Source organism: Leptidea sinapis, chromosome 15 (genome assembly GCF_905404315.1).
Source record: "Leptidea sinapis chromosome 15, ilLepSina1.1, whole genome shotgun sequence".
NCBI lineage: Eukaryota > Metazoa > Arthropoda > Insecta > Lepidoptera > Pieridae > Leptidea > Leptidea sinapis.
Genome location: NC_066279.1, coordinates 1,087,764 through 1,115,634, shown reverse-complemented (window position 1 = coordinate 1,115,634; position 27,871 = coordinate 1,087,764). Strand labels below are relative to the sequence as shown.

Sequence of the window (27,871 nt, the reverse complement as noted above, 5' to 3'; positions counted from 1 at the left end):
CCGACTTCAAAAAGGAGGAGGAGGTTCTCAACTCGATCGGTATTTTTTTTATGTATGTACACTGATTACTCTGAGATTTATGATCCGATTTACGTAATTCTTTGGTCCCATAAAAATTTAACATAGTTTGGCTCAGTAGTTTTCATTTTATGAACATTTTTATGAAAATTTTTGTCTACGTGGATAATATAAATGTTTTTTGTGTACGGCTTTTTAGTAGTTTCCATTCAGGTGAATTATATATTTTTATTATTTTACACTAAAAAGTAATAATTCAGTATCAGAAAAGTATCAAAAACTATAGTAACTAAAAATTTAATTTAATACACCTCTCATACAAACCTTTACCTAAAATATTAATAAAATACTAACATTTATATGTGCTACTTATTGATAGATTTTAAGTCGGTCTTTTTTATCTATTTCCGTTCCATTCAAAAAATGTAAATAATATATAAGTGGAATATCTTCGTATTAAAAAAACAGTAGAGATATGTCTCGATGGTTTTGCTAGGCGGTAAAAGCTCATAATGAACGAAGCTATTCACATATACACCATACAATTACCAGTGGGAGGCTCCTTTGCACAGGAGGCCGGCTATGTTATGGGTACCACAACGGCGCCTATTTCTGCCGTGAAGCAGTAATGTGTAAACATTATTGTATTTCGGTCTGAAGGGCGCCGTAGCTAGTGAAGTTACTGGGCAAATGAGACCATCTTATGTCTCAAGGAGACGAGCGTAATTGTAGGGCCACTCAGAATTTCTGAATTTTTCAAAATGGGCAGGGCGTATCAATTATTATCAGCTGAAATATCCTGCTCGTCCCTTATTGTCATAAAAAAATACACACAGCATCACCTAAGAACCACCAATGAGTATTCGGTTCATGAGGTTTATGAAGCGAGTTTACATGGCAGCCGAATAACGAGGTATTTGTTACCTAGCTTTTTCAAATGGGTCAAAACTGCTTAGCGATGAGTTACCAGTCCTTCAAATTCAGTTTATTGCTCCACTTTATTCAAAATTGGCATAAAAGGCAATTATTTTCTCAAAATTGATTCCTTTAGAATTCTTTTTGACGTCATTTCTTATACTACTAGATACTACTACCGCTTCGGAAACAAATGGCGCTCTGAGAGAGAAGAAGCGGCGCAAGAAACTCTCCCAGCATTCTTTTTTTTTGCGCTCTTTTCAATAAAAATATACAATATTGTACAGTCGCTATAAAATAATCACAATCTAGTCCCAGGCTGTCCGATCATTTAGATATTCAGCAGTGGAGTAATAGGATTTACGACAGAGCCATTTTTTATAAAACATTTAAATTTATTTATAGATAATGCCTGAACAGTGGCTGGGACTTTATTGTAGAAGTGTATACATTTACCCTTAAAGCTATTATGTATCTTATGCGTCCATTCAATCATCATTGATGCTGTGCAATCTTTGACATCAAAATTCGCGTATTATTTGCGCTTGAACCAGCATTGTGCTTTCCTTACTTTTAATAATTTGTTTCTTATTTTGAAATATAATTTTTAATGGCATCAAAACCAGCCAAATGCAAATAGTTACAGACAAAGAGATTTTATTATAAGTTTATACATGCTAAATGCGAACAGACTTTTCCCCAACCTGACTAATATCTATAAAAGAATTGGGTCGCGTATTTAGTATTTTAGTTAATGTGTTACAAGTACATGATCATTTACCATAACTGAACACTAACAGTTTTTTATTATATCTAATTATACTACTTTCGTTGTTGAATAACAAAATAAAACTCACACTTTCAACCTTGTTTTTAACTATTTTTTATGTTCACACGCATACACAAATTATGTTGCCCCAAGCTTATAGTCTGTGCTGTAGGTGCAACACAATGATATATTTAATACAATATATAACTAAACATATATATAAATACAAATAAATATCCAATACTCGGAATTAAACTTCCATATTCATCATATAAATGTTTGCACCTACCGGGATTCGAACCCGGGACCTTTAGCTCATTAAGCAGGGTCATATAGATCGTCAATATTTAGAATAATGTGGCATTTTCCCCCCAAGGACAAGTCGCCTAGGCGAATGACAATATAGTATTTGTTATTTTTTTGCATGATTTATTAAATTTCATCTTTTAAAAGTAAATAAGTTAATGGAACCTTTAGTAAAACAAAAAATATTTAACAATAGTAGTTACTCAATGGGTCACCAAGGGGCTGCTGAATATCAGCGCTGTGTTGGTATTATACCAACGTAGCATGACGCTGAGTCAGCTCCTTTTAATAACAATAACTGCTACACAAGATCATCCCTATAATATTATACATATACATACACTCATATACTTTTTTGTCATTTGTATTATTTTTATGTTATTAGTTCTTAATTTTTTTTTACCTCTGTAAGTTCTTTTTTACTTTTATTATTGTGTGGTTTGTGTTTGCTATTAACAAAGTTTTCATTCATTCATTCATTCATAAATGTTATTTTTATTCACCATGAATGTTCTAGAATGATAGAATTCATAATACACATAGATACACACACAATGTTTGAATAACCATTATCCAAAGCTTTATAGAAAAGCTCCTTCACGACAGCTTTCCGTATTATCGATTGTTCTCTTAAAAGGGTTCGAAAATCGCTGATTCATTCAGATAGAAGTTTGAGGATCCTTATTGTTTGGAAAGGGAAGCTTAACACAAAGCTGTTCAGTGACCTAATGCGTATTATCAAACCTGTATAAACCTTTAGGCATAGGGCGCTTAATGTGAAAAGATGCCAGCCTACGTTGCTTTCTTTTGGAAACAGTTCTTCTATTAATAGTATTATTATCATCATCATCAACAGCCAGAAGACGTCCACTGCTGGACATAGGCATCCCCCAAACATCCGTAAAAACAAACGTATTCCGGCAATCTTGACCAGATCATTGGTTCATGTTGCCAACGCTGCGGTGCCCAATACGTGGTCGCCATTCGATTACTTTCTCTGCCCCAACGGCCATCTATCATCCGTCGGACTATGCGCGCTGCCCACTGCCACTTCAGTTTCGCAATCATTTGGGCTATATCGGTGACTTTGGTCCCTCTTTGGACCCTCTGAGTGAAAATGAGCTTTCTCATCAGGCACATAGTTAGCGACCACGTCTGCGTACCGTCAGTCATCACTGGCAACACACACTGGTTGAAAATCTTCATCTTCAGACACTGTGGTATTTAAGACGAGAAGATTTTACGGAGCTTCTCGGACGCTGCACATCCATTAGTACTATAGTGATATTATATTTTTTTAGTTATAACAGTAGCTGGTATTTATGCAGTGGTAGTATGGCAATACAATATTTCAAATACTACAATATTCTAACCTATAGTCACATTGTAGTATATGAAATCAAAACAAACATTATGCTCGGATTTCCATTTGCACATAAAACAGGAATACGAGGGCAAAACAAAACTCATTCGAAACAGATTTAGATGAGTGACGCAATTGTTTCCACTGTTATGAAAACAACTTGCAAATTGTGTGTAGTGATGCGAAATTTCGTTCCGTCGTGAAGTGATTAATATTTTTTATTGGTAGTGCAGCGAAAATACAACAGTTTTGTTATTACTTGTGGTAATCCACAGAGTAGAAATGGATACAAATACAAATATTTTATTGTGTCTGTAGCTGTACCTACAACCAATAATATCAATTATTACAAATGTCTAATATCTAACTTGTAACGTAGCATTATAGATCGTAGAAATAGTAATCGTGCATAATAACTGTAATAAGCGTATGTCGAAAGATTCGTTCTCATAAGAACATTTTATTTTGTATAACGTAATATTAGCTCTGATAAGAACCATTTCATAACGCTGTACATCAACCATAGAATCATACAGATCACCAGTAATAATCTCATCAATGTACGAGCATCGTCACGTTCTCTTGACGATCGCAGATATACTCACGTGATCAGTCATATGCTCCGCATTACACAACCGTACAGCTAGGCCGAGCGGACTCGACTGACGAGTGAACGTGAAGCGTCGGGAGTCGGGACTCGGGGGTCGATCGCTATTCATGCAATTTTAATCAATGAGCAACAGCGTAGGTACTCAATGCTCATTGACATCGTATGATCGAGGTTCGACGCGAGTTTACACAAACTGCGATAGCATTAGTTTTAGAGCGAGATAGAACACATAATATTATTCTCAATTCTTATTGAATGAAACGTTTTACTATTGGTAAAATGTAAGCTCTAGTATTGGTGTGTATTTTCTGAACTTGTAAATATTTTTAAGTAACAATTGTGATTGGGTAACTAGTTTTAAGAATTTTGTATATATATCGTGTAACTGTTTAATAAATATATCTTCCACATATTCCTCACAGTCAAGCAGTTGTTTTATTTAATCGCCAAACGCTCAGTCTCTAAATGTCTAAAAAAAAACGTATTACTTAAACAAAAAACCATGTTCTAGTTACTCATAATACCACATAATACCTACCAACATTATACATCACAGCCATTAGGTACAAACAATAAGAAGAAGTCTGCATACTTAAGTTTGGTAAATGCATCTAGACAAGTAGGTACGAAGTTTTTATTGCTAGGACTTCTTAAATAAACTATGCACATACAGACAGTAGGTTTATGTGAATCATACATAAAATCTGGTGCCTTTCCAGAAAATTGCTATTTTGCTGGAGAGTAGGTATGTAGTCTACAATATGACAACAATCTACTAGTACATGGCTGATCTCTAACTCCTAACTAAATTTCCCTGTATTTAGGATATTAGTACTGCCCGTGTATCGGTCGGTTATGCATAATATACTTACTTACATAGGATACTTACGTATTTGCTGTTATTGAACATATTGTGATTTGTAATTACTATAACGGCCTTACAAATAAAATTGTTATAAAGTTATAACTTAGCATAACCCAAGAATATGTAAAATGTTTACAAATAGACATTTTGCTTACGAATGGTTTGTCGGACGTATAACGCTTCCCGCGTTTATTTGCAAGGCTGCTTGTCATTCGGAAAATTAAGAATTATCATTGTATTGACAGTGTTGCCAACGATATTGTAAACATTTTGCATTTTATATGTTTATCATCAGTTATAACTTTATACCATGTTTATTTGTAAGGCCGTTAGTGTTTATTTCGTACTTCTGTAGTGAATCCTTAGGGATAAATTAAAAAAAAAAATAGTATTTAAAGATGGCCTGTAAGTAACATTATCTGAAAATATCACGTTGAAAACTGCTAAGCAATAATTAACGGAGTATCTCCATAACTTTGTTCACGATAACGTGATAAAAAGATAAGATGGAAAGTGTCATAAAAAGGGAAAGGGGCGTCAACCAGTGCTTATAAACTAAAGATGAGGTCACATAGCGTTTCCTTTGAATCGTCACAGACCTTTCAAATTTAAATATTTCTAAGTATAAAGTTACAAATATACATTCTGCTAATATTATAAATGCGAAAGGTTGTAAGAATGTGTGGATGTTTGTTTGTTACCCTTTCAGGCATAAACTACTGAATGGATTTTGATTAAGCTTTATAATATAAGGCATAAAAGGCATTTATTTTCTAAAAATTTATTCCTTTAGAATTCTTTTTGATGTCATTTCTAATAACTACTAGATACTACTACCGCTTCGGAAACAAATGGCGCTCTGAGAGAGAAGAAGTGGCGCAAGAAACTCTCCCAGCATTCTTTTTTTGCGCTCTTTTCAATAATATTGCTTACTCATTAGAATAACACATAGGCATATTGATAAAGATATAGTGTGAATTTTCCAAAATATTACGATAAGTGTCAAGTAAGTAAGAAAAAAGCCTGCCATCTTCGAGCTATTGTGGCGTGGGCCGCAAAAACTGTTGGAGTTACACGTATATTATTAAATAGTTCTACAAAAAAACCCGGACAGTATGTAACTAACTTTTTTGTGTAAATATAATATAGTAACTGTAAATTACATGGCAGCCATTTTGGATCTCGCTATCTTTGTTTTATTGTTTGTTGCTTAGATCATAATATAAACTTCTACATAGAATGTGAAAACGTCGAAAAGTGAGGACAGCTAACCTCTATTTTGAGCAATGCACGCACACTAAACACACAAAGTGACAAATCACCAGTGTAAGACATAACTTGTCACGCAGACTAAAGTAATAAACCTGGCCTGTTCTCATTGCTTGTCTAGCAGCAAGAGGCTCTATTTAGACGTATCAATTGTCGAAGGTGTGTTGTTACTCGTATAGCGGTAACGTAGCATAAGTAGCGGCCGTCCACGAGCATGACGCACGGACCAGCCATCGCAGCCCTCAGCATTATTATGGGATAGAATTAGTATATTTTCAGCTTATAAAAATATTTTTAGGTGACATCAACAGAGCTAATTTAAAATTGCTTCAAAATATGACCATCATTATTATTGCTTTTTGTTTTTACAAAAAAAATTCCGTGTGTACAAAGTACACATGTAAGAAGTGAAACCTGCATTGTGCATGAACCTCTAAACTGCATATGAAGTCCTTGTACATGTTGCTAGGATGACACATGATTTCAACCGCTATGAAAGACATTACTAACACCGCTACCATATTTATGTTCTCCTGGTGTCTATGCAGTTATAAGTCGTGCGTATCACATAAGAATATATTAAGGTATACCTACTCGCGTCATACATAAAAATAAAATAGTATGCATATTTCTGTCTCATTCTTTGCCGGCTTCATCCTACACATTTTTGTATTTGTGTCTCTTACCTGTCGTTTTTTCCGTTGCATCCGGTTTGAAATCACAACGATTCTAAAGAAGTTTTACTTCAAAAATACTGATTTTTCTCTAAAACAATTTTGACTTGTCATTAGCAGCGAGTGTATAATTAGGTACTCACCTAGGTTTGACCCTATTAAAAATGAGCTTTAACTAATTAGACTAATACTAGCTTGCACGTAAATTTTTATTTATTTAATGCAAAAGTGATGTCTTGAGTTGGGTCAAAAAGACGCGCTCAACAAAAAGTCATTTAGACTTTAAGCTTCAAGAGCTTTTGAATGCAACGCTGGAACGACTTGCATGGCCGGACTTACAACGGTAAGGGCCCTTAACATTCTAGGGCCCTAGAATACTACAATTATGCTAACGAGGATGCAATTATGTCTTTGCGTCTTCGTTTCGTAATTATTTTTTGAATATTTTCAAGTTATACTTCTTTATACGCGTTATGAAAAAATGATGGGAGTGAAATTTTAGGATGCGCGCGCATAATTGTTACACAAAAGTAGCAGGTTGAAGTTGGTAATTAAAATATGTCTTTTAAACATTGACAGTTAACAATTATTGACATTTCACACATTTCTGACAAATTAAGGTAACAAGGCCAAACCAAACCAAAATACAATAAAAGACTATTTAAATCATATATAAATAGGTTTATAACTGCAAAATTACATTGACATAAAAGTAAAACATAATGACGTTTGTACCTTTTTGATGTTATTGAAGATAAACTTCTTTGACTATTTATTACGTTACGCGCGCACATCGACAATAAAAATTAAGTTTTCAGAAATTTTGTGACGTTTGCGACATAAATTTTTTTTTTGGTTTCTTCGTCCGTAATTAGGACTAGCAAAGGGTCCAAGCCAATATTCGTTAATATTTAATTATTTATTTCACGATTTTTACAATATGGTTCTTTCTACAAACGTAGAATAGCACTACGAATAAATAATTGTAAGGATTTGTTTTGTTACGCCAAGGAAGTATAAATTCTTGCGTGCATACATAAGTACAAACACACTTTATTTTATTATGTGATCACAAGCAAAATTAGTAGTGATGTACCAACGTACGTAAATGTACAAACTTTTAACAACGAGAAATATCACATTACTGCAAATACATCAAGCATAAACTTATATAATAATGTAAGTATATATACATAATGTTGAATTGCTGTTATTGTTATCAATTATCAGTGTTATTTATAACCAAGTTCCCAAAAATCATTGAGAGAAAATTTTAAAGTAATAAACATTTTGACTTTCTTTCACCTTTCACCATTGGGAGGCTCCTTTGATGCCGGCTAGATTATGGGTACCACAACGGCGTCGTCTGCCGTGAAGCAGTAATGTGTAATCATTACAGTATTTCGGTCTGAAGGGCGCCGTAGCTAGTGAAATGACTGGGCAAATGATAGGACCATCAGCTGAACGTCCTGCTGGACTCGTCACGTATTTTCATAAAAAAAAATAACTCTTGCATCTCAATATATTTTTGATATATAATGTTGTTAATAAAATAAATACCAATTCCCCTAATATTATGTGAATTCGTCTCTGTTACAGGTGGACGGTACGTCTTTGCACGGTGTCACGAACCATCGAGCAGTTGCGTTGTTACGCGACGCTAAGGGGCCTATTGTTAGACTGAAGGCGCTGAGGTAATTGAAACCGTATTTTAAATAAGTTTAAGGTTCAAAATTGTTTACTAATGTATCAACTCAGTAATTCATAAGATTCTAGAGGAACAGGTCGGTTGGGCTCTATTATTATGAAGTCTGTCACCTAAATCTTTTATAATTTTAATAATAGACAGTTAATAGAATTGATGATAATTTTGTTGAAAATTATAATGGTAAATCTTACCCTCGTACATTAATATTAAGTTTTCATCACATTAACTTTGATACTTTTTAGGGTAGGGTAATAATCAATTGCAGCCCTATCAAATTCAAATTCAAATATTTTTATTCAAAATAGGATTTAAAATCACTTATTCAAAGTTAAAACTACTACCCATTCGATAGAGTATGCCTCAGACCTGAAAGGAACGGACGCAAGAAACTCGTCCGGTCTTTCCTTTATAAAAATATGGATTAAAATGTAATATCGTATAGTAAACATTTATAATTATGTAGCGTGAGGGTGTTCGCTCCATTCCCAGTCAGTGTATCATTAAGAAAATCATATATACTTTATTAACATTTTCGTAACATATTTGTTATGGATATTTTCTGGCATCATGTTCTCAAAGCATATGCTTCGCCCAATAAAAGACTTACACACTCGACTTAACCGAGTGGTAGACATAACATGTTTATGTTTGTTCCCCATGTTAACATTATGACTGTCGCAGTTTCTAGCAAATTCTATAATGCGCTTATGAACATACAGAACATTATCAAGAATATATTCATCTTACAAGATACATTCTTCATGCGATTCAAAGTCTCTTGCTTACGACCGTCCATCCTATTGGAAGACAACCGCTTCGTTATTAGTTGCCTCACTTTCTTGCGTTTTCTATTCTTGTCCTTTTTTACTAGTCTATGCCCAGACTTATCTTATAGAATTATCTAAATGGTCGAACGACCTAAGGGTGTTGATTAAGCTACCTACCAAATGCTTGATCCGATTTTATGATTGTTCAGTAAACCTCAATTTTTTTTAAACCTTGGAAGTGTCACTAAACTTCTAACATGGCAGTTCTGCGTTCTATTTTCCATTTTTATTTTAAAGAATGCATTAACAGTCTATGAATATACTATTGATAATTAGAAGAATTATAAGACAGTTGGTTGTTATAGTAATAATTGTTTGTGTTCCAGGTATCTTAGAGGAGCTGGCTTTGAGCGTCTTCAGAAGGCTTTAGCGGCTCAGGATGGAAAACGTTCACCGATAGCACCTCCAAGTCCATCCGTCACATCTCTTGCCAAATATAGTTTTAGTGTTGTAAGTACAGATGCCTTTTAAAAACTATTTTATCGTAGCAATACATGGCTCAATCTTATAGTATAAGGAAAAAAGAGACTAAAACAAATCGAACAACGACAAAGGGTTAAAGGAATCGAAAATTAAGTCGATAAAAATCAACGATGAATTTTGCAACGCATGGTCATAGTCCCGTTCCTGAATTTTCATACCATTCCATTTCCGTTTTTACTTGATGATGTCATAAATCTTAATGCTGCTTTAATAAATAATATTAAAAAGATACAAATTTAAATTGTAAAATAAATACCAGAAGGTAAAGACTTATAAATAACAAACTGTTAAATATAAAGAAACGAGATGAAAATACATGTAAGCGAAAGTGTGATTTGGTTAGTTAAAAAAGTATTTAAGTTTTATAATTGGAATAAGGTCTAATTTCTTTTACTTTCAAACTTTTTTATAAAAGCTGTTAACTCGCAGTTTCGCACTCAATCGAAAACTTTAAAAAAAATCTGGATAACAAAGCACCACTTAAGATAAATTTTATAAAAATGTTAAGAAATTTTGTAGTTATTATCTGCAATACAATATCTATGTATGGAAAGGAATCTTTGGAGAAATTTTTACCACCCTCAAGATATTTGTATTGCTTGAAATTTGCACACGATTGCACACTGATACAATATTCAATAATAATAATATATACAATATTTTCATTTTCATTCATTATCATAATTTTATCACTGGGATGGGATGGTTTCTTGCCAATTTTACTCAACATAAGGAACTTTTTGGATCGCTGATAAAAATGAAATAATTAAATAACGTATTTTATAAACCTATAGTTGATAATTTTCAGTACGACGAATCAACAGTTATAGAAGTAGAGCCAGATTCCGAAGTTCATCACCCTCCATCACCGACTTCACCGTCAGAGGAAGCGGAGATAGTGATTGGAAGAGATAACATATCGGAGAGAGAGATAAGGAAGATTCAAGATAAATGGCGGGATCTGTTGGATAACGAGGCAGACTGGCCAGGCCACCAGTGCCAATATGATGTCATTGTAAGTTGAACCGACTTAAAAAAAATGAGAAGGTTCTCAACTTATGTGTAATTCTTGCGTTACGTTACGTCAGATCTTATACCATAAGTGTAACTCCGTATTGGTTCCACTATAAAAACTCAGATGTGATGAAATCGTAACAAAATTTTTTCTTTGTGATTTTTTCAATGTTTACATCGCTATTTTATTAAAAAGTACATTAAATAGCATTCCTTTTTTGGGCATCCCTATGTGAACAAATGTTACCGACAGCCCAGATGATTACAAAACTGACGTGGCAGTGGGCAAGGCATACAGCTCGACGGATGGAAGATGGGTGCTGGGACAGTAAAGTCCTCGAATGGCGCCCGCGTACCGACAGACGTAGTTTTGGAAGGCCCCCCACAAAATCGATCTGTTAAACGATCTGGTCAAGATCGCTGGAATAGGTTGGATGAGGATAACGCAGTACCGATCGTCATGGAAATCTTTGGGTGAGGCCTTTATCCAGCAATGGATGGATGTCTTCCAGCTGAAATGATGATATTAAAATACCGAGAAAGTTACTCTGAGCATTTCAAATTTAAAATAAAATAAACTACGTTTAAAAAAACCGACTTCAAAAACTGAAAAGTACCAAATAACTAAAAATTTAATTTAATACCCCTCTTATGCCAACCTTTACCTTTAATATTAATAAAATACTATTATTTATATTATGTGCTACCTATTGATAGCTTTTAAGTCTTAATTTAAAACTTAATATTATAAACAGCTTACTTACTGTATTTATTTAGGTTGTCTGGCCTTGCGTGTCTGTCTGCTTGGGTTGTTTTTTTCTAGACGAAGCTATCCCGCTTAAAGTCACGCGTGGCGAGCGTACCTTTATTACATTTGGCTTGGCACCGACTTCAAAGCTACCAATATGTAGCAGATACAAGTAATAGTATTTTATTAATATTAATGGTAAAGATTTGCATTAGAGGTGTATTAAATTAAATTTTTAGTTATTTGATACTTTTCAGTTTTTGAAGCCGGTTTTTTAAACGTAGTTTATTTTTTATTTTTTTACGTTTTAGTGTTAGTAAATAATAATATATAATCAACTTGAATGAAAACTCCAAAAAAAGCCGTACACAGAAAACAATTATGTCATCCAGGTAGATTTTTCATATAAATGTTCATAAAATGAAAACTGCTGGGCCAAACTATGTAAAATTTAACCAAATGGCATCTATTTTGCAATAAACAAACGAAGAATTACGTAAATCGGATCATAAATCTCAGAGTAATCGGTGTACATACATAAAAAACAAATACCGATCGAATTGATAAGCTCCTCCTTTTGGAAGTCGGTTAAAAAATAGCCAACCGACCGACGCGGACATTTTACGCGCTCAAATCATTTATAACTACTGACTACTTACAGAAAAACGTTTTTAAAAACATTTCAACTAAATATCCACCGTACTACGCTTACGTACATTCACACTTTAATTTAAAGAACGATAAGTTAACTCTGAAACTTATACTCTCGTATAGACGTAGCGACCATATTTATGACGTCGAACTATTCAAAATAGTTGTAGGTACCCAACGTAATGTTGTTAAGTTGCGATTTCAACATAAAACAGCAGATTATTTAGAATAAACTTGAGAATTTGTTGCCAGGTGGGATCAATAATAAAAGAAAAGGACAGTGGTTTGGGTATTTCTCTGGAGGGCACTGTCCGAGTGGTAGGGGGTAAGGAAGTACAAGCCAGACATTACATAAGGGCAATAGCTCCCGATGGACCCGTGGCCAGAATGGGACTGTATCAAGTCGGAGATGAGCTGTTAGAGGTAAATGATTATATTCCTAATGATTTACTAAATGACATTAAAGAAACAGAAAAAAAATGCCAGAATGGGCTGTATAAAGTCGTAGATGAGTTTCTAGAGGTAAATGATTACATTCCTTATAATGTAATAAATGGCATAACAAAACGTAAGATGTGAGAAGGCGCTGTATCAATTCGAGATGAGCATTTAGGATGAAATATGATTAAATTACTTAATGATTAAACGGCCTAAATGAATCGGAAAAATGTCAGAATTTGGCTGCATCAAGTCGGAGATGAGCTTCAAGTGGTTAATGTTTATATTCCTAATGATTTAATAATTGGCTTAAAAGAATCAATTTTACTGTATCATTCTTTATATCTCTGCTGCCTTGTTACTAAAGGTGATTAACGGCCGTTTTCAATAACCTATCTAACCTTAGTTTAACTTACGGATACATTGCTGTCACCGTTTAAAGGCAAGATCTTATCTATCCATAGTTATGTCCAATATAGTTATAGTCCAATGTAAAATGAATCAATGAAATGTAAGTAAGCGTAAAAGGATAGATTTGTCTACCTCTGTTAAGTTAAACTAAGGATAGATAGGTCATTGAAAACGGCCGTAAGACAATTACAATGATTTGAGACGCAAGTTTGAAGAAGGATTGAAGTAGTAAAAATATTCAAGCAACGAAGTAAACAAGCAACAATACTATATATAACTATAATATACAAGTATTATGTGTGTAATGCACGCTTTATTGAACAATACTGGGCAAATTTATTGGACGTTGCTACTAAAATCTTGCTTGAACTGGCAACCGGCAAACAGGTACATATGATTGGTTATTTTTAAGTCTAGGACTCGCCATTAAGATGGCCACATATATCTTCAGACACGGGGACTACAACAGAATATTTTACAGGTGAATGGTTGGCGGGTACTAGGCGCACATCACGTGGATGTGGTGACTCGATTACGGGGAGTGACGTCACCTGTGCTCTTAGTAGTCGTGAGAAAAAGGAGCGAACAGTCTTATGGAATTGAACATAATTTAGCAAAGGTACTTAGTTTTTAAATGGTATCTCTTTTAACTTGTAACGTCAGCATATTAGTCAGTATATAAATTTGAAACAAGGAGAAGTAAGTAGAAGGAATGCTATAAAGCATAATCCCATTTTATAACCGCACGTCTAGTAGGAATAAACTCGATTTTAAATTTAAATAATCTAGCAACGCAATGGTATTCCAGTGCCGTGATAACAGGCGCACGACACATGTATATATAATGCCGCTATACAACAAGGAGTTCATAATAGTGAATATGTCTAAAAACTAAAATAAGACCAAATCATTATTAATTATGGAACAAAAGCAAGTTATATTTGTTAAAAATCGACTTTGATGATTTCATGGGCTAGTGCTTAGTTTAAGCGACGTCTATGCTCTGTCCCAGATTCTAGTATCGGTAGGTTTTTTTTATCGAAGACGTTCACCGGAAAACCGTCGATTATGGGTGGCATTGCAGTTGTGCTCGTCACTTCGAGATATCAGATGTTAAGACCGCTGTCCAAAGAAATCGCCAAAATAGCACATAAGTGAAACCATTTGTTAACGGTTTATATATAGCTTTTATTTTTACCAAAAAAAATATATGTCTGCAGAATATGAGAAGAAAATTCATTTTTTCTTTACATTTCTATCTTTATTAGATATTGAGAAAAAAATCACCGAAGTAACGTTTAAGCCATAACTTTTACAGTTAGAGCCATGTTAATCTCTTCAATCTAGATAAAAATTGTATGGATTATTTACTGTTTACCAATACTATTTAACATGACATAGTTTTGTTATATTTGTGGCATTAGGTGGCAGGAGTCACTTAACTAAAAAGTAATGATGGTCAATAACAAAATGACAACCCTGCTTATTAGGATGATGGTCTTAATAGTATAGTGGCTAATAATATTACTTTTGCAATATTATTAAAATAATACATATTGTTATTTATTTACGATGGTATAGACGCCTTTATGTACACCTCCGAGTAGAACTTGATTTAAATTCAGCCTTAAACATGAATAAATATTTTTGACTACACTTAAAATAGTTTGTTAAAGGATATACATCGTAAAACTTATGGAGTCGCAATAATAGGACCAACACGTGCCATAGATGCGAATGCGAGCTGAACGCTGAACGCTCCCGTGATTCCCCTGGTGTAGCAATAGAATGTGGGCGGCGGTGATCACTTAACACCAGATGATACGTACTCTCGATTGTCCTCCTTTTCCATAAAAAAGTACCTAACGTACTTTGGGTACGGAACTCTAACTGCAGAGAAAGTAACGTTTGTATTTCAATTTACAGAGTGGGATCCTGGGAGGCAGTCTGCAGGATCTGCTATCGCCACCTCAAAGGCTGATCAAGGCCAAGTCTGAGAGCTCCGTGACGTCTCTGTGCAGTGCCAACACTGTGCTGTCGACGGGACAGGAACATAGCGGTATATACTGTTTTGATTAACATTATAAATGATATAACATGAAAATATATTTGGAGGGAAGTCTAGGAAAATGTTGAATTAGCTAGATAGGTATTTATGGAATATAATATTGTGTAACACAATGTCTGCAGCGCATCTGTTTTGGATGAAACACCTCTAGTTCAAGGTCTTTTAAGCCTATAGGTTGCAGACAACCACGCCGGTTCTTCACAAAAAAATTTTCAATTTCTTTGCTGGTGTGTCCAGGTTCCATGACAAAATTTTCCTCAATTGCTCTTGTACGTCGAATAATTATACCGTGAGAAAACGGCGCTTCTTCGGTATGACTCGATAGATAGAAAGACATACACATATTAATATTAACTCGACTCTATCCAGTAGATAGTCGCAGCGACAAAACTCTTAAAGATAATATCTATCGAGCGATACTTGCTTGGCGAGTAGCCACTATAGTGAAAGCTCGTGGCGCTCTTTTATTCGTCATAGGCATATTTCCTATTATACAAAATACTATTATATGAGTATATTATAACTATGATGCATATTATTGCATGTTGAGCTATGTAGAATCTTTGTACCGGACAATTACTGCAGGCGCAGGCATAGATTGTTTTCGAGTCCGGTGCAAGCCTTGTAACTAATTCTAGTCTTGTAACTAATTCTAGTCTTGTAACTAATTCTAGTAGGCTTCATAAGATACATAATAGCTTTAAGGGTAAATGTATACACTTCTACAATAAAGTCCCAGCCACTGTTCAGGCATTGTCTATAAATAAATTTAAATGTTTTATAAAAAAATGGCTCTGTCGTAAATCCTATTACTCCACTGCTGAATATCTAAATGATCGGACAGCCTGGGACTAGATTGTGATTATTTTATAGCAACTGTACAATATTGTATATTTTTATTGAAAAGAGCGCAAAAAAAAAGAATGCGGGGAGAGTTTCTTGCGCCGCTTCTTCTCTCTCAGAGCGCCATTTGTTTCCGAAGCGGTAGTAGTATCTAGTAGTATAAGAAATGACATCAAAAAGAATTCTAAAGGAATCAATTTTGAGAAAATAAATGCCTTTTTAATGCCTTTTTTAAAAGCCACAGTACGATACTGTGGCTCGCAGCAACTCACCTATACCGAGGTCTCTCTCTGCTCTCAACGCTCTTCTCGAAGCCAACCCTGCTTGTGATTTATTTGCGGATGGATGGCAGACGATTTTAACCTAGTGCTTGCGTTTTTGTGAGAGGAATGGATGAACGGTATTTGGATGTTAATTAATTGTTAGTTATTTACAGTAAACTTTGTATTTATTAACTATTATTTGTGTAATATGTCTAGTTTGTAATTAATTCTTACTTTAATATTGTAATTGGCTTACGCCGTTTTATTAAAGTATAAATAAATAAAATAAAATAAAAATAAAAAAAGTGAGTTCCCTGAGATGGAAACTGCATATTTTGACGGAAGCTCGAAAACTCGTGGATGTGGATTGGTTCTGCAAAATACTTAAAAAAAAAATCGAACATTGTGTACGTACATGTAATACGATATTAATCGTCAGTGTCCTGTAAAAATATTATCTTCATTGTATTTTTCCAGAATTTTGCTCAGATGACCTGGAGAGAAATAGATCTCGTTCTCTAGAGCCTCTGAGCTGGCTGGCTATGTGGAGTGACACCATCGATTACATTCAGCTGCAGAAAGAAGACCGTGGCCTTGGTTTCTCCATACTTGATTATTTGGTAATGGTCATTCTAAATATTATAGTCGCTACACTCTTCATAATGTGCTAATTACTTTCGGGTATATATTTCATTATTCGCCACTAGTCGTTTAAGCGAGTCCGACTAATGCTGTCTTGAGCCATTATTTGGTTAATTCATCAGCTATTTGCCACCATAGAGTTCATTCACTCCACGCCGTAAAACGTTCTCGAAAAATGTATGGATACGAGATTGTAGTAGATTTAGTCACCGCTGGATTTTGAGTTCTAGGTGTATGGACACGTTGGGCCACAATGCCACAAGCATTAAAAGTTACAGTCAAATAAAGTTTACTCAAATAGGCTTAAACTATGCGCTTTTGAATAATTATAAATATTTCATTTAAATTACTGACTCTGCTTTATTTTCGGAATAAGAAGAGCGCATGATAACCTACCTTGAAACAAGATGAAATGCCTTGTATACAATTAATCCAGCAACCACGCCTAAGGATTGGAACCGAATTTTAAAATAGTTTTATTTTAAAAAAAAATTTCGGTTTGTATCTCCTATTTTGCTCGTAGTGTATACTTTTCTTTCGGAGACTTGAAATTTGGTTGAAATATTTGTTTCGCTGACAGAGGTCAGCTAATAACGGATTTTACGCAATTCTTTCGTCAACAGTTATTTAAGTCGTCAACAACGTCTTTCGAGTCAGCTAGTATATTATACCTACATTTTTTATGGAATATCTTATTTATACCAATATTTATACCAAAACTACGTTTTTCGTAATGTTTAAATCAAAATATCCAAATGTTTTGAGTTTTCTCGTGCCAGAGTTTGGCGAGTCAACATCTCCTGAGGATGCCTCGTATAGAAGTGAAACACATGTCGAATTGTTTGAAGATGAATATTGGCGGAATTAACACTCAAGAAAACTCAATACATTTGGATAATTAAGGATTTCCGCAAAATAACGCTTCAATAAATTTTCTTAATCAAAATAATCAAAGAATTAATTACTAGGCTATTTTATAATGTCATTAATATATAAATATTTGCAACATTAGCAGCATTAACACCTTAACCCCTAACATTATAATAAATTCATGATAATAATGTCACAGGACCCATCGGAACCCAGTAGTTCAGTGATAGTGGTACGCTCAGTCGTAAGCGGCGGTGCTGCTGCGACGGATGGGAGACTTGCCCCCGGAGATAGGCTGATGTCAGTAAACGGTGTGGACATATCGAGAGCATCACTGGCAACCGCTGTGGCTGCTATTAAAAGCGCTCCAAAAGGTAAGATTAAAGATTTCCCAAAAACGTCACAATGAGCTTACGGAGATTGCGTATTCTATTTGGGTGAAACAGAATGTGATAATCTATAAAGGGTATAATAATAGTAAAGTAGTGTTGAAATAATGAATGAAAGAAGAAGCTAAAATTTACTAAGGGAATGTGGATTGAAGTATTGAAAAGTGTCATAATCAAGTAGAAAGGTTAAGTGAAAGAAGGTGCGAAAATTTATGTTATAAAGCACCACAATCATGTAGAAAGTAAATTGAAGTATTGAACAGCGTCATAATTATATGAAAGAGAAGAGTGAAAGAAGGTGCGAAAATTTGCTAACGGAATGTGGATTGAAGTATTGAAAAGTGTTACAATCAAGTAAAAAGGGTGAGTGACAGAAGGTGCGAAAGTTTATGTTAAAAAGCGTCACATTATTGCAGAAAGTGAATTGAAGTATTGAAAAGCGTTACAATCATGTCGAAAAGAAGAGTGATAAAGACGCGAAAAATTTGTAAAGGGAATGTGGATTTAAGTGTAGGGAAAGGTCACATGCTGAGAATATAAATGAAAGGAGATGAGTGAATAAATCGTAATGTGTATTGAAGTGTTAGAAAAGGTCGCATAAAAAATTTAATGGTAAGAGATGTGTGAATAAATAGAAGGTTGCATGTAGAAAGTATTAGTGAAATAAGATATGTTAATTTATAAAGGGAATGTGGATCGAAAATTTAAATAAAAGAAGATACGAGAATTTGAAGCAGAAGAAGAACATTTCAATATAACATACATTATAATATTGAAGTGTCAGAAAAGGTCACTTGCTTGAAGCAAGAGCGAAGGTTGGCTGCGACGATTACAGGAAATGTATTTTTAAAGTTTTGGGAAAGGTCATTTGTCTCGTTTCATCCTCTCTACATGAACAATCCATCTCAAGCAATTTAATCCAGGAAAAAGACACAAACTCACAATATTGACTTCTTGCAGTGTATTACACACTGGATACCCAAACTTATCAATGACGTAGGGACTTCACTACATAGTATAAAACAAAGTCGCTTTCTCTGTCCCTATATCCCTATGTATGCTTAAATCTTTCAAACTAAGCAAACGGATTTTGATGCGTTTTTTTTTTAAACAGATAGAGTGATTGAAGAGAAAGGTTTATATGTATCATAACATCCATTAAATAGTGGAGAAATAATGTTATTTTTGAGGTTTCTAATGTGATGTCGTAAATAATTAATTTTTTTTCCGGTTACATTGCAAACGTAGGCTAAAAATAATGTACCAAGTATTGTACACATTGAAAAAGTCTACAGAAAACTCCGCTATGGTTTATATCTATCTCTTATGGATATCCCACAAAAACATTTTTTTATCGTTTACTTTTTACGACAAATAATGGCTAATTTTCGAATCGATTTTAACCAATACAGCATTAATCCTTATCTAATTAAATACCTTAAATACATTATTGATTTAATATAGATCTATATGGCCCATATCTTTACAGCATATGATTTAAATGAATATTTTCGAAGATATTACAGATTTAAAAATTGCGGGACGTAGCGTTTGCGGCGGTTCCGGCTGGCCGGGACAGCGGGAGCGTGCCTATATATAGCGCATCGGAGGCCTCATAGTTTAGGGAAAGAAGAATTGTTTTACTCTAAATACATAACACGCGTTAAGCGTGCGGGCCACGGGCAGCATTGAATAAATCAAAACTACTGGATGGATTTTTATCATTTTTTCAGTGAATGACATAGGCTATATACTTTATACCCGTGCGAAGCAGGAGCAGGCCGCTAGTATGCTAATATAGTAAATAGTGAATATAAACAAATAATTGTTATCACAAAGGATGTATAATTGTTTTACTGTATTATATTGTAGTTGCTTATCAAGACAAATCAAATGTTCCAAAGAACGAGGTATTATGACATTGTTTGTCAGGACTCAAATCTCACCAGATAACAGTTATATAATTTTTATTTCATTAGTGTTGTATTGAGTACTGTTCGTAAATGTTTCCTTATTAGTACTCAGTTTTCTTTTGAAATGTTTGTTAAGCATATCAATCTGTTTTTTTAGTATTGTGAAACTAAAGTGACTCCAATTTGCAGTTGTTATTGAGGTAAACTAATAAATTTCTTTGTGTCTAATTTGTGAACGATATGATTGGAATATATTTATCAAATAATACGATTGCTTAAGGCTGTTATCCCAAGAAATCGTCAAAATAGCGCATAATTAGAAACCATTTCTTGGCGCTTTATAAAAAGCTTATATTTTTACAAAAAATAATTATATATTTTTTAATTTAAATTTAAATAATTAGTTATTTTATAATTTTCATACAAAATTACTAAAATCGCGATAAAAATGGGAGTTGTGATAGGTGAAAGGCGGACTATACTCATCTATTAAATAATTAAACATATTTTTATTTTAGGTTATAAACATATACTTATTTATTTATTTTATAATAAATATATTTAACAATTTGTTTTACCACTCAAAATGATGAATACGAATTTGTGAACCTGAGTAGTTTTTTTTATGACAATAAGGGCCGAGTCGAGCAGGACGTTCAAATCAAAATCACTTAATTCATGTAGGTCACGGAAATGACACTTATGAATGTCAAAAAAAAATATAATTCTTATTGAATCTACCGCTACTTCGTAAAGGGTTGAGCTAATGAGAAGAAATAGCAAGAAACTCATTGCCACTCTTTTATATCAAGATTTCCATTTCCGTCGATTTACAAATCGTTTTAATTACAATATAATATGTAAAATGATGCAACAAACATACTCAAAAGTCAAATAGTCAATGTCTTACACGACTAAGTCAAAATAGTAAATGTAAATTATTACAAGTTATTGAGTACAGTAGCTACATCATCCACACACACCATAAATAAATAAAGGTATTCTGTGAGCACTTTATAAGTGATTATAATATATATATATATATATATATATATATATCTAAATCTATAAAATATAAATATATATATGTTCAGTTGATGGTAGTCGATACGCTCTGCCCATTACAGTGTTGAGCCGCTCACGATTCTTAAAAAAAAACAAAACTTTTGATCGGCACCACAATTGCACTCGTCACCTTCAGACATAAGATGTTAAGTATACTATGTATTGTATACTATGTTTTTTGCAAATAAATATATTATTATTATTATTAAGTCTCATTTGCCCAGTAATTTCACTAGCTACGGCGCCCTTCAGACCGAAACACAGTAATGCTTACACATTACTGCTTCACGGTAGAAATCGGCGCCGTTGTGGTAACTATAATCTAACCGGCATCTTGTGCAAAGGAGTCTCCCACATCTGACGTGCTACCCTATGACTGACAATTGTTATTTGTTCCAGGTATTGTCACAATCGGTGTTGCTAAGCCTCTACCTTGTAGCACAGTGGTTGGTGGCGAGAAAGCCAACGGACCTACGTTTGATAATAGTCAGGTAACTATCATAACCAAACTGACACAATAATTGTCATTATATATTAGTGAACTCACAGATAATAACTGTCAAAACAACTGTTAATGATAGCGTACTAAAAAAAGTATAGGTACTGTTGTTTTCTATTTTCATATCATATCACATTTGTATTCTGACCCCCTACTCCCCCTAGCGTGGTGATGAGTATTTAAACTCTAAAAACTCTTTGAGTACAAATTAATACAGATATTACATACAAAACAATATCTACCACATTTTTTTAAGGAGAGTTATATTAGCTAGACTCTCTATTTTGAACTAGCCACAGAAAGCCTCTAACTCAAATTTTTTTTATTATAGAATTTAGGGCCAAAGTAAATACAGCCTATATTTATATATATCGCAAATTAGTTGGATTGTTCTTAAAGATCGTAATAAAACCGTGTTAAATAAAATACAAAGTTTAAATAAGTTATTTATATTATATGATGTGTTGTGAGATTTTGTACACTGAGGGGAAAAGTAAGTGTAACTTAACTAGCTTAAATGCTTAGAGCAGTATTTATATTTGCATGCATTTTTTTATTTGTACAGTAAAGGGAATTAACTACCGCTCTAAGATTTAAAATATTTATTTGTTTTAATTTTAAATCTCCCTTTAGTGTACAAATATTTTGCACGGCCCTAGTTGATATAGAAGAAGAAAAGACTTAGTAGCTAAGAACTTTAGTAGCAGTAGAAATAGAACTGTGTTTACCAAAGACAATTGTATATATAATGTACAAGTAATAGAAAAGTACACAAATAAAATTTGAAAACAAATTTTTATGAACGATGCGGGACTCGAACCCACGAACTCTGGCGTTCCGTGTCAGCCAAAGGAAAACAGGAAAAAAATTGTTTTCAAATTTTATTTGTGTATTAATCCAAATGTTTTGAGTTTTTCTTTAGTGTTAATTCCGCCAATATTTGTCTTTTAAACACTTCGCAACGTGTTTCGCCTCTACACGAGGCATCCTAGAGTTTCTATAATGATGAAAATGTTAATCTTGATTTAAAAGAGTGGCAATGAGTTTCTTCCTTCTTTTTCTCATTACCTCAATCCTTTATGAAGTATTATCATTGCCGTGACCTATATGAATAAAGTGATTTTGATTTGATTTGATTTTGATTTCTAAATGAATGCTAAAATACTGTTTTACTTACACATTTTTTATACCTTTAAAAAGTATTCTATGTCAATGTAAAAGAACTCCAGTTAATCAAAGAAATTACGATTAAAAGTTCAAATTTAAATTCGCGATAATTGTATACTTATTATAATAACGGACGAGTAAAAAAAGAAGGACTCCGCGCCGTGATATTAGCAAGTGAAGCACCGTTATGCTAGTGTGTGTGCGGTTACGGGGGTACTAGTTACACAACTCTTCTCCCTTAAATAATCATATATGGCCACAAATACTTATAAAGTATCATTTTTACACTTTTTTAAAATATTTTATTGAGACGCAAACTGATCTGTCACAGACGATGACAATTCTCATAATGGCCGCCTATCGGCCTGTAGTAGTGTAAGTGTATGCGTGGGGCTATGTATTTACACGTTAATCGGCTTGTTTTGCTGCTATACTGTTATGCAAGGTGATACGGAGACCTTATTTTTTTACTAGTCCGTGATTATAATAAAACAAAAAGCGTATGCTCGTTTGTCCGTATTTTCCATAAAAAAGTAGCAGTTTATCTACTTATATTCAATATTACACTTTTCTTCTTCTATATTACTGCTTTTAATGGCTTTTTATAAATATATCGAAATAATCATAATAAATAAGCATTTAAAGAATTGATTATGTTTCAGAGACTGGAATACTTAACGAAGATATTACGGCTGATAATGTCACTTCATCAAGATATAATGTCGCTACAGTTACACTGTCAACAGGTCATTGACCCGCCACATGAATTCAAACTACCCGCATCTAGAGCTGTTGTTATGAAATGATTTGTGGTGTAATCACGAGCACGTGAAGCTTTCTGTCTAGAGTCTCAGGATGACGGGCGCAGGGTGAAGATAACGGGATGATATCTTACATTAAATATTACGCCTGTCAGAAGTCACCTGATCCGTCCCAAAACTAATTAACTTGCGTTAGCCAACCAGACGGCTAACCTTTAAAGTGACGTCATCGTTCAATTTTAGGTGGACGGGCGAAGATTGGTTGTAGTTGTAATGAACGATACATAATATTAAAAATGGGCAGATAATTCCATAATGACATAAGCATGAATAACAGTTCTTAGATAATTTTTACATCTAGATAGAGTCTCTTGCTCTTAGGTAACCGCCAAAAACAGGCCAGGGATATTAGTTTAGTGTGCGTGACTAGCTACGTCGTAAACACGCGATTTGTATGACGCTTTGTGTTAGTGTGTGTGAGATGCTCAAAACAGAGGTTCATAATCTATCTAGATGTATAAATAATCTTAGCGACAGATAATGTAAGTCAGTTAAAGATTTCCTTCCTTCCCTTCTCTATTACGCATAATCTTACTCTTTCTCTTTCATACCCAATTTTTCTTCGCCTTTGTTCATTATATATACGCTTTTATAAAAGACTCACACACTCCTGTTATTCCTCTGTTGTTTGAAGAGAATGTGGGCATCGGTGATCACTTAACATCTGGAGAACTGTACGCTCGTATGACCTCCTCTTCAATAATAAAAAATAGTTTAAAAAGACTAAAATACACGCTTTAATTTAAAATAAATTCTCTTTGATATTTGAAAAGTTTTCTACTCATAGATAAATTGGTTAAAGATAGTGGTTGAAATTTAAAATTCACACCAATTCCTGCCTAATCTACGATAGATGAAAATTATGTAAATGAACAAAAATCATATTTTGCAAATTTAAAATGGAATCATTTTATCAAATTAATGTATTGTCATCAGTCCTCGATAAATCTACGAAGTTTCAACGAAATCTGGTCGTTTAAAGTGGGTCAAAATCGCGCACAGATGTGTCGGTTACAAACAAACATACACACAGGTTAAGCTAATAAAAAGCGTTTAAAAAACGGTACCAGCTTTAGGTCCCAAGATTCGGTTAGATATGTTCATTGTTCAGGAATATATATATTATAGCTCACATATAACATATAAAAATCAACCTAAAGCTACAGTAGATATGTCTACTGTGCTAAAGCCAAGATTGGGAATTTAAAAAATTACTTACAGGAAATTTGGGGCATATCAGTATGATGTAGAAACACGTATGAAAATTAATTTGTTACTAATTGTATATTAATGTTAAACTAATAAACAAATATAAGGTATTGTTTTAAAAATACCTATATTTATTTATTTTGATGTCAATTTATATATATTAAAATATGTGGAACTGTAAACAACTAAAATTGTTGCGTACGATTTAGTTGGAGGATTTATTAGGTACAGTTATATTTATGTGTTAAATAGAAATTAATATTATGATAAAAATGGTATTACTATAAGCTTAAAATAAAAATCTTTCATCTCTTAGGCATACATTTATTTAGTAATATAACACGCATAGCTTTTCTGCACTAAAGTCTACTCAAAGAGCAGTAGGCACTCCATACCTTCAGTGAGATTCCGTAGGATATAGGATAGGAGATTTTGTTTAATAAGTCTGCTTTCCTAATCGATTTCATGGCCTAAAAGTGAGTTTAAATCTCTACATGTTCACAATGGAGTGGGAGTTGCTGTATGGAAGTGAGAGTTGGGTATGGCGGAAAAAGCATGAAAGCAGAATTAACGCAGTTCAGATGCGGTTACAGCTGTGGTCTGAAAAAAGATCTTATGAAAACGATTGAGAAAGGAGTTCTGTAATAGTTGTGACACATGGAGCAAATGAGTGAAGAAATAATGACGAATCAAATATACATATATATTTATCGTTTTATTAGACACTGACTGTCTTACTAATAAACGCAGTGAGCAGTAACCCCAAGTTTAAAATTACTTCTCCATGTCATGTTATTCTGTAGTGGTAAAGGTTGGGTAAAGGCATAAAGTTTTAAACTTGGAATAACTTTAGTTCGCGTTTATAAGTTACTTATGTATACAGTCCACCAATTGTCTTACAATCTTTCGTGCAAAAATAAAAGAATTACCAGCAAATTGGGTCATAAATAATTTTGCGATAGTACATTACAATATAAATATAATTATTATGTTCTTATTCATGTAAAATAGTGGAATAAGTAAAAATAATATGACTATATGCTTTGAAATAATTTTAAATAAAAAATACTTCATAATGTATTTCTCAAAAATCCAAAGATAATGTTCAGTAACGTTTGAAGCTAAGAAGTTTTCACTTCTAACTTGCAAAATTAAACATGTGTTGAACATTTGTTTTAAAAATGTTCTATTATAAATGAGTGTCTTTCTGTTATTTAGCGTCAATCGTTAGACGTCGCTTACAGTTTTAAATAGTTAGACACTGTTTAACGAAACACGTGTCTAAGCCATGTTATAATGATTTTTTGTAATAACACGGCGTTTTTATCTAATTTTATCTAATTTATAAAATTCTCGTATCCCGGCGTATGTTACCAACAACAATTCGTTACAATTTTAAATTTTCACCCTTCTGCGATCCACACCTATTGTTGTATCGCGATTTTTATATTATTCTGTTCCATCCACAGATCCGCAATAGGGTTGCAAGATGGCCATCGAATATTATATAATGTACGATATATTTGGTAGGTCTGTGAATCTTTCGTCATCAATTTTTTACACCCCAAAAATTTTTAATTGTTGAAATTCTTTTATACTTTATCTGGCAATACAACGTTTGCTGGGTCAGCTACTATATATATATTTTGATATTTTTTAATGTTTTATTGGATATGTACATGTTATAAATACTGTTGTTTTAGTATTTAAAGATTTATACGACTATAGGTATGAACTAGTCAATTAATCAATATTATGAATGTTTAAATGTAATGTTATAAAACTCGTCGGGTTTGAAATTAAAAAGAAAATTACCGAAAGCTTAGATTAAGGATTGGTCTCCGCTGCGTTCCAACTAGATACCGGAGGCGTAGTCGCAAAGTGCGGCAACTAATACTACGCCCAAGTGTACTCGAGCCAGTCTCTAACAATGAGTGATGTTGACGTGCCACATGTTCTAATAAACTTTTCTAATAATTGAAACTAAAATGCCGGTTTGCGTAGTAAAACCTTGAAAAAAAATATTACAAGAAATAAGAAAGACACTGGGATCACATATCATCAGTAAGTAATTTGTATTGTATTAATTTCAATAAAATTACACGAAGCGTATGCTACAAAATTTGAAAGATGCCATTGATTGTCAAGATGCCATGCGCACAAACATCTAATAGTTGCCGTAATAAAAAAGCTGTTGTTCTTAGTTAGTCTAGTTGGAGCGCAGCGGAGAGCAATCCCTAATCTAAGCATAATATTAAAAGACTAGAATGTTCTAGAGTTTATGCGGTATTAATATATTGTAATACATATTTTTTAGTATTCTTATCAAGTAGTCGGAATTTGCAATATGTTGATTGTTCGATTTTTCAACAGAGAGAGTTCACGGAGAGATTTTCTAAGAAATAATATTATGTATTACAAAATGTCTGGGATTTGCAAGTTACTTTATCACCGCACTGTATATCGTATGAAATTTGGAGAAGGTACATAAGAGCTGTTGTAAAGCTCAAACTGTGCCACATGCCGTTCAGAAAATGAATTAAAACGCTATCCGTAATTTGTAGAGTGCTTAGAAACTTTTAGAATTTATTTATAGTTATATCAACTGTTATCAATTATACGTGATAAAATTTAAACACTTTCTCTGGGTGTTAGTTGAATACCACATTTTCCAAATAAAATAAAAATAGGTAAAAATATTTTATTGAAAATGAAGGATTTCAAAAATAATAATTTTCTGTATAACATCCGCCATATTTTATTTTTAGTTAGTCTTTTTAATTTATATAAATTAAGTAATAATGTACAGGGTTATTGGTGATTCGACCAAAAGTAACATCGAAAATTTATTAAAAAAAAGTATCAATTAAATCTCATTATTTCCTTCTGATTTATAAAAACGATTAAACACGGATTTTTTATCAATAACAACAATTCGTGTTTATAAGTCGAAATTGAAAAATGCAAGAAAAATAGAGATACCCCTATCACCTCTTATCGGGATTACGTCGAATTAAGTATGTACTCAATAACTTTAACCATGTTTTTACTTA

At 33.3% G+C, this 27,871-nt stretch overlaps 1 protein-coding gene across 1 annotated transcript in view; it reads left to right on the top strand.

The window, feature by feature from the left end:
- LOC126968376 (patj homolog) overlaps window positions 1-27,021 on the top strand; it is a 70,598-nt gene extending 43,577 nt beyond the window's left edge. The window contains exons 9-18 of the mRNA XM_050813369.1: window positions 8,389-8,483; window positions 9,651-9,774; window positions 10,616-10,822; window positions 12,473-12,643; window positions 13,551-13,688; window positions 14,996-15,128; window positions 16,721-16,863; window positions 17,955-18,129; window positions 21,522-21,613; window positions 23,451-27,021. Coding sequence (XP_050669326.1) covers window positions 8,389-8,483; window positions 9,651-9,774; window positions 10,616-10,822; window positions 12,473-12,643; window positions 13,551-13,688; window positions 14,996-15,128; window positions 16,721-16,863; window positions 17,955-18,129; window positions 21,522-21,613; window positions 23,451-23,594 — 1,422 coding nt within the window. The 3' untranslated portion in view covers window positions 23,595-27,021. The remainder of the gene's footprint in view (window positions 1-8,388; window positions 8,484-9,650; window positions 9,775-10,615; window positions 10,823-12,472; window positions 12,644-13,550; window positions 13,689-14,995; window positions 15,129-16,720; window positions 16,864-17,954; window positions 18,130-21,521; window positions 21,614-23,450) is intronic.
- Window positions 27,022-27,871: the final 850 nt, after the last annotated feature.